General features: G+C 51.8%; 2 protein-coding genes across 27 annotated transcripts in view; one reads left to right on the forward strand and one right to left on the reverse strand.

Annotated features, from left to right (window-relative positions):
* Window positions 1-436: 436 nt before the first annotated feature.
* On the forward strand, window positions 437-5,240 carry ISL2 (ISL LIM homeobox 2). Of its 2 annotated transcripts, none has more exons than XM_019751198.3 (6): window positions 437-670; window positions 1,427-1,616; window positions 1,693-1,952; window positions 3,249-3,532; window positions 4,062-4,229; window positions 4,664-5,240. In XM_019751198.3, exons 1-6 carry the CDS (start codon window positions 613-615, stop codon window positions 4,709-4,711), a joined length of 1,008 nt encoding a protein of 335 aa, XP_019606757.2. In that variant the 5' UTR covers window positions 437-612; the 3' UTR covers window positions 4,712-5,240. The 2 variants fall into 2 exon arrangements, with proteins under 2 accessions (XP_019606757.2, XP_019606756.2); XM_019751197.3 differs by having other exon boundaries at window positions 441-670; window positions 4,595-5,240.
* A 4,442-nt stretch (window positions 5,241-9,682) lies between these two features.
* The window catches only part of SCAPER (S-phase cyclin A associated protein in the ER), a 220,490-nt gene continuing 215,570 nt past the window's right edge, over window positions 9,683-14,602 (reverse strand). For 24 of the 25 annotated variants that reach the window (XM_088789438.1, XM_088789431.1, XM_088789429.1 and 21 more), the window contains 2 exons: window positions 12,287-12,338; window positions 9,683-10,098 (listed from right to left, as the gene is read on the reverse strand). In XM_088789438.1, coding sequence (XP_088645564.1) covers window positions 9,998-10,098; window positions 12,287-12,338 — 153 coding nt within the window. In that variant the 3' untranslated portion in view covers window positions 9,683-9,997. Of the gene's footprint in view, window positions 10,099-12,286; window positions 12,339-13,357; window positions 13,483-14,602 lie in introns of those variants that run through there. The other variant, XM_074318180.2, reaches the window with a different exon arrangement.

The following is a 14,602-nucleotide window of genomic DNA, read 5'->3' on the forward strand; positions in this document are numbered from 1 at the left end:
CCCTGAGAACAAAGGCGCACGAGAGGAGAAAGGTGACCGGCTGGATGGTGATGGTCATGTCCGAGCAGACCATTTCCCCAGCTCTCGTCCCGAGAGAGTGGATTTTAGTTTTTGTATTTATGAAAGGGAGCTTTGACAGGCGAGGCCCCCTCACTCCCCCGGTATCCAGCTCCTCACTCACTCGGCGTGCCTGGGAGGCCGCCCCGCAAGTGGAAGCGGGGTCCAGCCCCGACACCCGCCAGGCCCGAGGCTCCGCGCAGATTTCGGGGAGGGGGGCTGCACTCCATTGTTCACTCCGGCCAATCAGGCTTGCCCCGTCCCTCGCAGCCAATCCCGCGTCACCCCCGCCTTCTACCCAGCACGCCTGTCCGCCCACCCACCCACCCACCGCGGGTCCCCATCACCTCCCCCGCACCCCTGTTCTGGGGAGGCTGGTGACGCCGCAGGTCCCGCCCCTGGCCCAGCGACTGCGTGCTGACGTCATGCTGCGTGCGGGCCGGTGCGGTCGGTCCTGCAAGTCCGCGGGGCCCGACTTAGTTAGCAAAGAGCCGGCGGGGCGCGCGACCCTCGTGCTGGGCCCGGGCCGCACACTTTGCGCACGCCTTCTTCTGCATGGTGGACATTATTTTTCCTTATCCTTTTCTGGGTGCTATGGGGGATCATCCCAAGAGTAAGTCCTCCTCTGTGTGTGGCTGCGGGTGTGTTTGTGCTTCACAGGCGGTGTTTCTGCTGCAGGAGAACGTGGAGCGGATTCTACAAGTGGCTTCGATTTGACAGGACACTGGGGCGGAAAAAGCAAAACGAATGCCTTTTCTTCTGCAGGACGACTTATCCGTTGGAATCCTGCTGTTTTAATCCATAATTAGACACCTTCTCAAGCCTTAGGGCTGAGCTCAGGCAGTGAAATCTGTTCCTGTGTTGCGCTAAGGCAATTGGGGGTGATTTAGGGGTGCGGGGGTTTCTATGTGTTGCTTGTCTTTCGGTCCCGCAAGTGAGGAGGATTTCTCCAGCTTGATCTGGGATACTTAAATCAAGAAATGTCCGCGGGGATGCGAGGAGAAGCCGCTGAAAGCCGACGTGTGGTTGGGGCTGGAGGGAGTCGCCGAGGAGGGACAGGCCGGCACGTCCCCGCTCGGTGTTGACGCGGCGGGTCTGCAGAGCTCCGCTGTCCATTTACTCTTTCTTCTCACCTACACTATCAGCTTTTAGCTACAACGCAAATGGATAAAACGGCTGGGTCCAAATGAATGTTATGAATTTTTTTGGGGGGGAGGGAGACAGAAGCCTTCACAAATTCTGATTCTGCTTTTTCGTTTCCAGTTGTTTGGACCTTTAGAAAGTCCGCTTCCTTTTCCCTGTGGGCACAGTTCTCGCCGGGGCGGCGGGGCGGGTCCGCAGCCGGCCTGACGTGCGCCCTTCCCTGCAGAGAAGCCGGGCTCGGCCACGTGCGTGGGCTGCGGGAGTCAGATCCACGACCAGTTCATCCTGCGGGTGTCCCCCGACCTCGAGTGGCACGCCGCCTGCCTCAAGTGTGCGGAGTGCAGCCAGTACCTGGACGAGACGTGCACGTGCTTCGTGAGAGACGGGAAGACCTATTGCAAGAGGGACTACGTCAGGTGAGGCCGCGGGGACCTGCCGTCGGGGACTGCGGCGCCCACAGCTCCGCGCTGACTGCCCTCCCCGCGTCCACAGGCTATTCGGCATCAAGTGCGCCAAGTGCCAGGTGGGCTTCAGCAGCAGTGACCTGGTGATGCGGGCGCGGGACAGCGTGTACCACATCGAGTGCTTCCGCTGCTCCGTGTGCAGCCGCCAGCTGCTGCCCGGCGACGAGTTCTCGCTGCGGGAGCACGAGCTGCTGTGCCGCACCGACCACGGCCTCCTGCTGGAGCGCGCGGCCGCCGGCAGCCCGCACAGCCCCGGCCCGCTCCCCACGCGCGGCCTGCATCTGTCAGGTGAGCCGAGCCCACGAGGGCCCGTGTGTGGGGCCGCTGGCGCTGGGACCAAAGTTGTCCCTGCTGTGTGTTCCTGTGGGTGCAGAACCGCTGGGGACGCGGCTGAGTGTGTTGTGTGCGGGGAAGCCGCCTGTGGGTCCCTGCGAGCTGAGATGGCGTAAGTGTGCGCGTGGCCGGGGCATTTGTGGAGAACGCGTGCTCTGTGATCAGTACGTGGGACGCGGTGGTAGGAGCGGGAATGATGACAGGGAGCCTGCCTGGGGTGGGAGGGACACAGCTCCGTCCTAGGCCTGGGCTCTACAGTCTGACCCCCCAACAAAGAGCTGCTGTCAGTGTTTTGAGGCCCAGTTCGATGAACAGCTTAGCCAAGAGCTCATCGGTGGGGAGGGAACACAGTGGATTCCCGACCCCAGAAAACACCCCGAAAGGGCATGCTCTGAGTCTTGACCCGCCTGCCTGGGGGTGGCGTCTGAGTGCGTGGTTGGGGTCCCAGGTGCCCGGCGGGCAGCTGTCGACCGGAAGCGGCGGTCCCCAGACCAGGCTGCACGTCTGGTGCTGTGCCGCGTGGCGACGCCCCTCTCCCCTGGCCCTCCGCGTCTTCTCTTACAGAGCTAGGAAATCGGGCTGGGTGGGCTCTTGCAGATGTTCATCCAGAGCAAGACATGCCTGGAGGGGGGCTGCCCGTGGACTAGCAGAGCGGCTGCGGACGGGAGGGAGCCGGTGCACGGAGCACCGCGGACTGGGACCGCACAGGCGCCCTTTTGTTTGTCGCGGGCAGTGAGCCTCGGGCCCTGTTTCCCGGGTGGAGAGAACCTGAGGCCGGGCGAGGGCAGTTCTGGCGCCGCTGGGCCGGCGACCCTGGAGCTTTGAGGGAGGAGCCGCGCCCAGCTGATCTCGGCGGCCTGATCCCAGTAGCCTCTGAACCGGGTGTGGGGAGGCCTCTCGCGAGCCCCCCGGGCGCGAGGATCAAGCCCCCCAATCCGGCCCCCTCCAAAGCCCCGGGCGTGTCCCCCTCATCTTCCTCTATCCCCAGTCCCACGAGCCCCCGCGGGCACCCGGGGGTCCGGTAAGTGCTGGAGGCTCGCAGGGAGCGGCCACTGCGCGCTCCGGGGAGGTCGCTGCGCCGCAGCCGGGTCGGGGACTCGGGAAAGGACGACAATGCGCACCGCCCTCCGGGTGGGGCGAACAGACGGAAAGTGAGGCGAACACCGCAACGAAAGGAACGAATGGGAGGGAAACGAAATCGGGCGGCGGCGGGCCGGCGGCCCCTCACTCACCCGCGTCCCTTCCGCGCAGACCCCGGGGCGGGCCGGCAGCCCGCGCTGCGCCCGCACGCGCACAAACAGGCGGAGAAGACGACCCGCGTTCGGACCGTGCTCAACGAGAAGCAGCTGCACACCCTGCGGACCTGCTACGCCGCCAACCCGCGGCCGGACGCACTCATGAAGGAGCAGCTGGTGGAAATGACCGGCCTGAGCCCGCGGGTCATCCGCGTGTGGTTCCAGAACAAGCGATGCAAGGACAAGAAGAAATCCATTCTGATGAAGCAGCTGCAGCAGCAGCAGCACGGCGATAAGACGGTGAGGGGCCGTGGGCAGAGCCGGCGTGTGTGTGCGTGTGTGTGTGTGTGTGTGTGTGTGTGTGGCGGGGTGGGGTGGGGGTGAGGCTGGGCTTCGCGCCCCGCAAACGCGTTCCATTTTCTGGGGAGACTGGAGCCTCCGGACGGCGTGTGTTTGTGCCTCCAGAGCAAGGCTTTCCGTGGAGGCTTAGGGCTCCTCGATTATTGCATCCTGGTCCCAGCCGCTGACCTGAGCGAGAGTCCGCGGCACAGGTCGGAACCCAGGGCGGGCCGGCTGTGACCCGCCTAGCTCGCTTTCCCTTGCCCGGTGGCTCCTAGCACTGAGGCTGGCCTGTGGTGGCGTGTTTGCCGCCCGGGGTGACCTCGCCGGGGAAGGAAGGCTCACCCGGGTGCGGTCGAGAGCGCGCCTCCCTGAAAACCGCCTCAGGCCCCAGATCGCGCGCCAGTGCCGGGACCCCAGTCTCAAAGGTGGCGGGAAACTCAAGACCTAACTCGAGTGCGCCCCACCCCCACTTGTGCTTGTCTCAAAGAGCCTCCAGGGACTGACCGGGACGCCCCTGGTGGCGGGCAGCCCCATCCGCCACGAGAGCGCCGTGCAGGGCAGCGCGGTGGAGGTACAGACGTACCAGCCGCCATGGAAAGCGCTCAGCGAGTTCGCGCTGCAGAGTGACCTGGACCAACCCGCCTTCCAGCAGCTGGTGAGGCCCTGCCTGGCCCGCGCGTCCTCAGGACTCCGGGTGGGATTAGCGATTTAGCCAAGGTGCGGGGGAGGGGAGGCTTCCCACGGGATCAACGGCTGGGACGGCCCCTGGCAATGGGGGGGGGGCGGGGGCTGCAACCGCACCCCAGCCCACAATTCACTCGAAGCCAGGTCTCCCAGGATTAAAGCGCTCGCAGGAGGGGTCCAGGGATGACCCCGCTCTAGGATGCCTGCGTGCACTTGGGGGCCTGGCCGACTTCCCCGCAAGGGCTGTCTACCAGCCGGAGGCTCCTCCCCAAGGGGCACCCCGACTCGCAGCCCCGGCTCGGGCGCGCCTTCACCGCTTCTACCTGGCGCCTCCAGGTCTCCTTCTCCGAGTCTGGCTCCCTGGGCAACTCATCCGGCAGCGACGTGACCTCCCTGTCTTCACAGCTCCCCGACACGCCCAACAGCATGGTGCCGAGTCCCGTGGAGACGTGAGGGGACCCCGGGCCCGCGGACCGCGCATGCTCCCTGCATGAGACTCGCCCGTGCTCAGGCCCTGTCAGCTGACAACTCTTGCCTTTGTAATTGTTATTATTATTACTTAAAGAGAGAGGTCAGAGAAGCGTCAGGACAGCCAAGAGCGCCAGGACGCACCTGCTTTCCACCAGATCCGAGAGCCCTGCTCTGAAGACGCGTATTTTTCCAGAACCAGAATTTGGGATTTACTAGCGTTAGCTCTGCCCTCTCCTCTCCCTGCGTCCGCGGCTCCGTGGCTCTCGGGGCCCCAGCGCGGACAGGACGCGACAACCCAGAGGAACAGACCTCAAGCCCCCAAAGCGCATGAATACCGGAAAAAGTAGAAATGAGACTTACCTTGAAAATGCTTAAATTATCAGTCGACGGATGACAGAGCGTGTGAGCCTTTGCCGAACAAAACGTAAGTTATTGTTATTTATTGTAAGAACAGCCAGTTCATGGTGGGACGAATATTTTGATCTTAATAAAAAAAAATAACAACCCGGTGCGATGCTGCTCCTGTGGGCTGTCGGCGCCATGAGGCCCTTACTGCTCAGGTGCGGGCCCGGGCCTCGCGGGTCCTCGCACCCGCGCCTCGTGCGCTGCCGCACCGCGTGTCCAAGCGCGGCCGGGGGCGGGCCTGGCGGGGATTGGACGCCGCGCGGGGGGCGGGGCTGCTTCCGTGCGCCACGCGCGGTCCCCATGCGCGTGCGCGCGAGGCCGTCCCGGAAGCGGCGCGCCCCCTGCTCGCGGCCCCTCCCCCTTCCACGGGAGCTGGTCGGCGGGAGCGCGCGCGGCAGGCGGGCTGCTGCGTTTGGGCGGGAAACTGCGACACTCGGGTGGCCGCGGATATGCGGCCTGCGTCCTGAGGTCAGGCCCGCGAGGACGAGTCCCGCTCCCACAGCCCGGGCTCAGCTCCCAGTGCCCCCAGGCCCGGGCCGTGGACCCTCGCCCCAAGTTCGGCCGGTGCACCAGGCCCTCCCGTCGGTCTGGAGGCCCGAGCGCGCCGCCTGCCCGGCCCCGCGCCGCCGTAGCGAGGCCCCCGGGGTCCGGAGGACGGGGCGCGTCCTCCGCGCCGCCCCGCGGGTCTCGCCGGTTATTAATTCTCGTCTAGACGGAGTAGAGGCGGGCGGCGGCCCCTTATCTGCGCCGGCATCACCTGCAAGCGATACACCGCAGGAGCCACAGGGCCCCACTAGGACCGCGGGTCCACCCAGAACCAGTCTGGCGTGTCCTTGGTTTATTTTCTTTCCAGACCCGAATGCAGGGGCGGGGATGGCCCAGGTCACTCGGTGTGACATTTCAAACCCTGCCACTTGTTTTCTTGAAAACTGGCTTTAGAGATCGCAGGAAATAAGCGAGATACCGAATCTCCAGCAGCCCCGGGCAAGCACACAAAACGCAGGCTCAAGTTTTACCCTTCACAAACATTTAACCCTTTCGCAGCCTTGCTCGGTGGACTGCGGGGTGGGCCACCAGCCTACCTGTCAACCCGCTGCTCTTGAAGAATGTCTGGTTTCCGTTTCCTTGTCCCTGGAGTTAAATGAGTCACACGTATATCCTTCTTTGCCCAGGATTTATTTGGAAAGAACGGCAGCGCCCCAAGTAGGGGGTAGTTTCTCTTTTAGCTCAGATAGTCTGGAAACGAAAAAGGTGTCTGCCGGGCGCCTGGTCGCAGGGTAGAGGAGGAGGTGCCTTGTGTAAAAAGGCCGTGGGTTGCTTGGATGGCCACAGCCACTGGAACAGAGCTGATTGCAGGACTCTGGCTGAGAGATGGAAGGCTGGAAGACTGGCTGGCACTTACTGAAAGAAAATAGGAGATGGGGAAATCGGGCCACATTTATTATCTTGCTTCCTGAAAGTCAAAGTGATGCTAGCACAAAAATTAAACAGAATATCCCCTTCTTCGGGATTTAGGAAATGGTGCTGTAAACTTAGAGATAAAGGAAGAGATATGTAGGGTTAATGAGGACCAGCTTTACCTCCCAATAACCCAGAAACGGTTTTGATAATCAGGGTTAGGCTCTTGGAGGCTTCATTGTCTTAACTTAGACCATTCCCTCCCAAACAGAAATATAGCTATTTCCTTTTACCTTTTGACTGGCCATTGGATAGGGGGCTAAACTTCCAAAAAAAAAAAAAAAAAAAGAAAAACTTGCTTTCAAAAACTTGTGAATTATCCAGACTACTGGGTTTTGTCATTTTCAAAAGGAAACAATAGGTCCTTCAATAAAGAATTTCATTAATGTTTGTTGTTAATTAGCTCCAAGTTTTTGCTTTTGACAGGCTTTTTTCAGCAGTGTTTTAATGCTAGGAATGGAAATAGCTATCTAGTTTTGATCCATAGATCAAAAACCTAATTCCTCTTTTTGATATTTATGTGAGCGTGTGTTTTTGAATCTTGGGAAATAACCCAGATAAAAGCGGTGATGGTGTACCACGATGCCTGCCTGTATCTATCTGTATCACTGTATAAAGCGTCCTAGGCTTTTCTCCTGCAGTTTGTTGCTAGCTGCCCAAAGGGGCAGGTCCTTTTCCATGTGGGTTTCCAGGGAAAGGGTTTGACTTTGAAGCTTTATTATAGTGGTTCCTGGTGAGGTGTCAGATCTATGGTTAGTTACATTAATAAATATCATTTTTAATGGCTCCCAGGTCACCTTTAAACATCTGTAATACAGTAAAGATTTTCTTGTAAATTGAATTATGTGTAACAATTACAAGTGTTGTATGTTTACTGAACGTTTAAAGTGAGATGCCCAATTGCGTAGTAACAAGTCATTTCAGTAAAAGGCCATAGGTGGAAAATGGGAGTTATTTAAGTGGATTCACTTTAGAATAAGATATTCTCAGATTTATCTAATAATTTGAATAGCTCTATGAAATTGAGGCAGGAAAGGGATTCCCAGAGATGGAAAGGCTTCTGGTTATTACACCACAAAATTTAATACATGTTGAAAGGCTGCATAATTCTGGGAAATTCAGAGCCCCTGTGCCAGCATTCCCAACAAAGTTTATAATTTAATGGGCTGTGAACAGAAATCAGCTTTTCAGTTTTGAATATGGACTCACTTAAAACTCAGTTGTGTCACGGCTGCAAGTACTGGGTTTAAGTGAGACACTGTCTAAAATTGTTCTCAAGAAAATGTGAGATTATGCGACTGCGGCTTTTGGGGGAGGGCATAAATTGCCACACAATTAGCTGGCTGTGTTTTCCCATCCAAATGAGTGTTCGCCAAAGAGAGCGAGAGAGTGAGTGAACATCAGTGCGCTGGAGAGAGGAAACAATGAATGAATAATAAACTATCTGCAGAGAAGTTCCCAGTGGACTTGCGATAAAAGCAGGAAATTCAGTTTATTAAGATGATGTAGGGAAGATTAGAGGCTTTTACATATGGGTCTGATTGATGTAAAGGTAAACTTTCTTCAAGATACAGGGATTCAATGCAAGAATGAGGATTGAGTCACAATATCAAACTAGCACCTTGTTGAGAGGCTGTGCATGGGGACGAGAGTAGTAATGGGAAAGAAGAAGGGCTCAGAAAATACTCCATTGGGGTCCAGATTTGGGTGGGGAGTGGCTCAATGTAAAAATCAAGTTTGGGGCGCTGGCAGCAATCGTGCCAGAAAGGCGGGAGTGCCAGGTGAGTGTGGCTTCAGATGAGGGCACCTCAGGGTGGAGAGGTCAGCAGCTGGAGGGAGATCACCTACTTAAGGGGGTGGTTTGCGTACAGAAGGCAGGATACCCCCCTCCCGGCATCGTGGGAGCAGAGAGAAGGTACTGGAAGAACAAGGTGGTGAGTAATCCCTCCCCGATTACTGAGACCCCAGGATTTAGAAAGCGGGCAGGGAGCTCTGCAAGAAATGACCAAGGTGGTGGGAGGGGTAGTCAGACCAAGGTCACGGCGCCGCCCGCCGCTAGGCGGTAAGACAGCCCGGGCTTGGTGGGTTGGCCCCATCCCTGACGGGGACCGAACCGCACGGACTGGGGCAGAAGCCGTGGGATTACAAGTTTTCTTGCTCCTGGGAGGTGGTCACCGTGTGTCGGTTACTTCGGCTGTAGACCAAATAAGAAGCGCAGTGTATCTGGGGCGTCCTGCAGCGAGCCTCATAAATCGCTGACTTCTCCTCTTGGCGAAGGTGGCTGCTCCATGGTGGCGTACAGGGTCTGTGGCCCCCCGGTCCGGGTCCGGGTCCGCCGGAACCGGTTGCAGTGCAGACGAGCTGGAGCCCAGGGTCCCGGCTCGGGGTGAGGTCGCCTGTTGTCGTTGTGAAATGGGACCTGTACGTTCTCCCCACTTGGGAAGCTGCAAATGCAGCAGCTGCGTGGGCTCGGTCCCGAAAGTCAGCAAGTAGGTTTGCTGCAAACACCGAAGAAACGTCTTTTCCGGCGCCCCTCCCACGTCTTGAATCTGAGTATTCAGACCTGTTTTTTCCAAACAGATAGTTGTCCTCGGTAACGTCCTTCCTCACCCGCGGAAGCGGTGGCTGCTGTCACTCAGCGCCTGCTCTGCGCCGCCGGCTTCGGGTGCAGAAGCCGCGTGGGCTCAGACTGCACCGAGCGAGCGAGCGCTGTGACCTGGTCCTGTAAGTGGCTTCCGGCCACACGCATTTCGGGAGCTGCTTCGCGGTCATTCACTGTAGCTGATCTTTTCGGGTTGGGTTTTCTTCCGGTGAGTGACTTGGGTTGGGCAGTGCGGAGAGGCTCCGAGTGCCGGGCAGGTTAGGCAGACAGACCCACGAAGACACTGCTCTGAATTCACTGCGAGCAGCGGAAAACAGTCACGTAACTGGAATGGACCAGTGTCCTAAATATCTCTACTCCTAACACCTCACTGAGGTAAAATTTCAACAGGTTAACTTTCACCAGGTCTTTACCTAAGACGCTTACAGAGCTGCAGCTGGCACTTTTTTCAAAATTGTATTGCTGTAACAAGAAAAGTCACCACTGCAAACAGAATAAGGTATTTTATTACCAGAACAGAAGAGACTTGCTAATTTTATGTCTACCACCCATATTACAAATGCAGAGTACATATTAACGGATGGAAGCTACCAAACTCCAAAATATTGTGCATAAATGCAATAAACTCAACAGCAGAACATTACAGTACGGACAGTCAGTATAAATAGTGCAAAGGATAAACTCTGTCTACCGTACAGGGGAGAGTGCAAACATGTGAAAATGACTTTCTTCAGGAACAGCTAGAGGGTTTGAACAATTTAAAATATTAATAAGGGTACTCAGATATAGAACCAAAACATTTATTATTTTTCTTTTTTTAAGAAAAACTGTCGAGCGTCTTCCCAGGCCTGCTGAGGAAATCTGTTAGCCAGCTCAAGATAGTCTTGGGAGCCGAGGCATTTTCCTGAGAGGAAAAAAGGAAAAGAATTAAATTAAAAAGAGTTACAATTCTTTAATATTTATGAAATTAAAATTATTTTATCTGAATACAAAGTGGAGACATAAACTTCAAAGAAACCATGATACAGTTCATGTAAACAAGGTAATTGATTAATAGTATAAAATATACAGTATATTTTAATCACAATGTGTTTTATGCTTCTAACATATTCAGACATTAACCTCTATGTAAAATTTTCTTTTGGATTGCAGAGTAAGAAAATAGTTGAAAATAAGTATGGTGAACAAAACAAAATGACAGCCATATATTCTATCCTTAAGTTACCCTTAGAGGGTAAATCTGTATGTAAACTTGACATAGTCTATTTAGTTTAAAACACGATTTTACTTTAAATATCACTAAAAATGCTCAATCTGGCATCTAGTCACCTATCTAAGAAAGCAGGGTCCAATCAGGAGCTTTCCTGACCACTGATGTAAGCAGAGCCATAATGTCACAGCTGGGTAGCCACCCGAATGGTGGGCATTTGCAAACCAGAACTTGTCCTGGGTAGTAAGCAGGCGATGCTACCAGGAGCTTCGTGGGTCAATGAGCTCAAAATGTCTTGAAACATTTTATGGGGACTTAACCTAAACAAAAGGGGAACAGGTGGCAAGGTGTAAACTGGCCACTTAGTGAGGTATCATCATTCCTTCAAAATCAAGTAACACATTTTGAGCTGTCACCAAATATAGTGGGGACTGAGCAAAGCAGAGACCAGTTCCCCATTGGCTGCTCTGTGCAGTAAGCTCACTGTAATTAGGGAAGTCAGGGGGCTTGGAGAAGAGGGTCCCTTGGGAGGGAGAGAAAGAGGGTGAGATTCCTACAGGCCTAGCCCACCGGGCAGGGCAGATGGAGGCAGCCCCAGGGACCCTGCCGCCAGGTACACAGCACTTGCTGACTCATCCTCAGGAGCTGGAGGAGGAGGAAAAAGAATGTCTCCACTGCTGACTGGTGAAGAAATGGCTGTACACCTAAAAATAATACATTAGAAGATTTTTCTAGGTACGTTCACATATTCACAATTTTTACAAGTGTTTTGTAAGAGAACGTAACAAATTATGCTGATTTCTCCCGAGTAGCCTCCAAGAGTGGTTTTTTTTTTAAGTCTGAGTCAGAGCAGAACTGAACTTGCACACTGATTCTGGCTTAGACAAAAGGTACTGACTCTGATGTTGACTTGAATTTCTAAGAAGGGGCACAGCTTTCTGTTTACTTCTCTGAGTTCCTGAGTCAATAAACATGACATATTTTTCATGATATTGTTACAGCTTTAGTTGTATTCTCTTCGCTGTACTTTTCAACACCTGCCCGCTATAGGTAACTTTGTGTGTGTGTGTGTGTGTCAGAGTCCAAGGGGGAGCCTCCCACCCCCTGCCAAGTAAGGGCTGCTGGTGGGTGCCCAAGAGGGTCCTGCTGGGAGGGGTCTCTGATGGGCCACTTTAAAGACTTTCAAACTAGTGGAAGATTTGGGGACAATCTGGGTCAGGGTCTCGGTCAGAGGTGCTGTCATGACAGAGCGGAACTGATACATCTGGGTGGCAGAATATTAGAAATAGGAAAAATGCTCTTTAAAATTCTACATCTCCAGCTCTGATCACAGGAAACACCTCAGCAGGAACACTACAGGAAAAAAAGCTTGTGATCTGATAGCTTTTTCTCAATTTCACATTTTCTCAAACAATTTTTGCATTCTTTATTTAAAAAAAAAAAATTCAAGTACTTCAATTTTGGGGGAAATATGTGCTCCTGTCATTGATAATTTCATTCTGAACACGGATAGGGAACCAAACCTATGTGATTTCACATTTATGACAATCCTGCAGGCCTATGCTAATGATCTGATATCTCCTATATTACTAAATAAATTTAGCAATTATTCACCATTTCTTATATCTTACATGAGGCGAGTATAAATTACACAAAGATGTTTTGTGCTTTTACTTCCATAGATTTCTCTGCATATTCTGATGCACTCATGCTTGACGACAAAATCGATTTCTTTACTCACTGAAATATACTTGGTATCTGAATTGCACATATTTTAGGTGATGTAATTAAGTTGATTTCTCTAACAGTTCCAGAGGATGGAGTGAGAAACATGTCCGTTCAGCTAACAAACACATGACATTTAATTTCAATAGAGACATACCTTTGGGCTGATAAGACTGGTTATCTGCCTGACCTGGAGTCTGTGCAAAATCCTGTGTGAGAGCAGAAAAGTGTTTTTATACCAATGCTACAAACAGAGAATTTCACTGAGGGCGACTTTAAAAATGCTACTGGGAAAAAAATGCTACTGAATTCTGAAACAACTATTTTTTCACAAATACTATGGAACCCAAATATAAAAACTGAAGAAACTGACGTTGAGTGCGGGTTCTCATAAATTTAAATCAAACAGTAATGACTTACATTTTGCTACTTTTTTTTTCATCTAACGAACTAAACACTTTAGTCAAATTTACTGTATTAAAATGTTGACAGATTTCTAACGTTTTTTAAAAACACAACTATTAAAGTGCTTATGTATTATTCTACAGCTTAAAGTCCAGTAATTTTGCTTTTAGATGGAAAATGAAAAATGTAGTATATGATATGTAACTTTTCAGAAACTACAAGCTCCTATTTTTAATAGCATTTTCTAGTGACTGTTAATAACCTAACTCATGGAGACCTCGAAGAACCATTTTATAAACTACAATCCAATGTATATTCATTCCCTTGAGCACAATTATTTTTTGAAAAACACCTGATTTTACTCTACTAATGTAACATTTAATATTCTATCCCAAATAAGCACTGTAATAAACTTCCAAAGCATTTACATGATTCATGTGTTAAACTGTATGGTGAATGTGTGTTAAACTAGCCTTCGCTTACGGGTAAATGTGTGCTGAATGTAATAGAGCAGAGTGGATTTACAAGTACTTTCAGATCAATACAAGATGAAAACAAGTAACATGTACGATCGCTACCACTTTAGATCCTGGTACCATTAATATTTCCACAAACTGTTTCCCAAGCTGCTGAAAACGTAAGGGACTCAACTGGTACAAGCGCTCATCTGCTCTCTGTCCTCAGCGTTTCGGCTGAGCCCGGCTCATGCCAGAAACCCTGCACAGTACCTTCCTGGCAGCACTTCCCGCCCTGCTTTTCTCACTGCACTCAGCAGCAGCCGACATGCTGTTTGTGTAACTTATTTGTTTTTTGTCTGAGTACACCCCCCCCCCCCCCCCCCCCCCGTTAATGAAAGATCTATGAAGGCAGGAGTTTTTATCTGGACCATTCACCGCTGCAGGCCAGTGCCCGGAGCAGCATCCAGTGCACGTAGCCACTCCAAGTCACCTGTCGAATGAAAGAGTGAATGATCGAACTTAAGATCAGCCTTAAAATTCTCTGTATTTTTTATTTAATTTAATGTAATCCTAGAGCTCTAAGAAGACATGAAGAATCCTAAACACTGATAAGGTGGTTATATGACTTTAAGTTTCTAATTTAATCCTAAGACGTTCTATAAAAATTTGTACCCTACCCATAGAACTCAGTATCTTTGAAAAAACCTTCAGAAAATGGAACCGAGGCTAAAACAAAACAACTCTGCTGAAAATAAAACATTTCTGAACATAAATGGTCTAGTTGCATTTTTAATTGATCATCTAATAGAGAACAGTTTAAAGATTGTAAACCCTAATTGTTTCCAGGGTAGGCACCAGCACACCCTTTCAACAGGTACGTCTGCACATCGGGCAGGACACCACCGGAGCGGAGCTCTCCTTCCCGTTTTGTCACTGCACTACGCCTGCTAGGCACGTCTGTGCCAGGGAGCAAAACCTCACTGACTTTATGGTGGAACAGCTGGAAGAAAATGGAAGACTTTCAGCACATCACGGTCTACAATGACAGGGGAAGAAAGCATGGGATCAGCTCTTAGCAAATATTCAAGGACAGCCAGCTTGATTTTCCCACTGCCTGTTGACCAAGTTAGTTTAGATGAGAAAATACTGCCCTGCCTCACTACAGCGCCAATTCTGACTCCAGTCCTACAGACTTCAACTGATCAGAACAGGGAAGGCCACACTTAAAGTTTTACATTTCTATAAAAGCAATATAACAGGTTTTTATTATACACACACAGATCTGTGTATACATATACGAAGAATACTTATTTAAACGTTCATAAATAAACTGAAGTTTTAATCGATCCTTCTTCAGCAATCATTATCTATTCCTTAGAACTAGAATAAACGTAAGATGAATGGAATAGTTAGAGCCTTAAGAAGTCTGGCAGGCTTTTAAAAACATTTCCTGAGTGCAGGTTTACTATTTCATTAACTGGAAAAATATCCTTTCCTTGAAATCCTCCAGGTAGAAATTACACAACACTCAGCCCCAGTTTTACTATCCCGAGAACTGAGCAATTAATTTTCAAGCACAGAAACACGTGAAAGCGTTAACAAGTAGTGTG

The sequence above is a fragment of the Rhinolophus sinicus genome, chromosome 13 (assembly GCF_057876585.1).
Source record: "Rhinolophus sinicus isolate RSI-liver-muscle chromosome 13, RSI-T2T, whole genome shotgun sequence".
Lineage (NCBI taxonomy): Eukaryota > Metazoa > Chordata > Mammalia > Chiroptera > Rhinolophidae > Rhinolophus > Rhinolophus sinicus.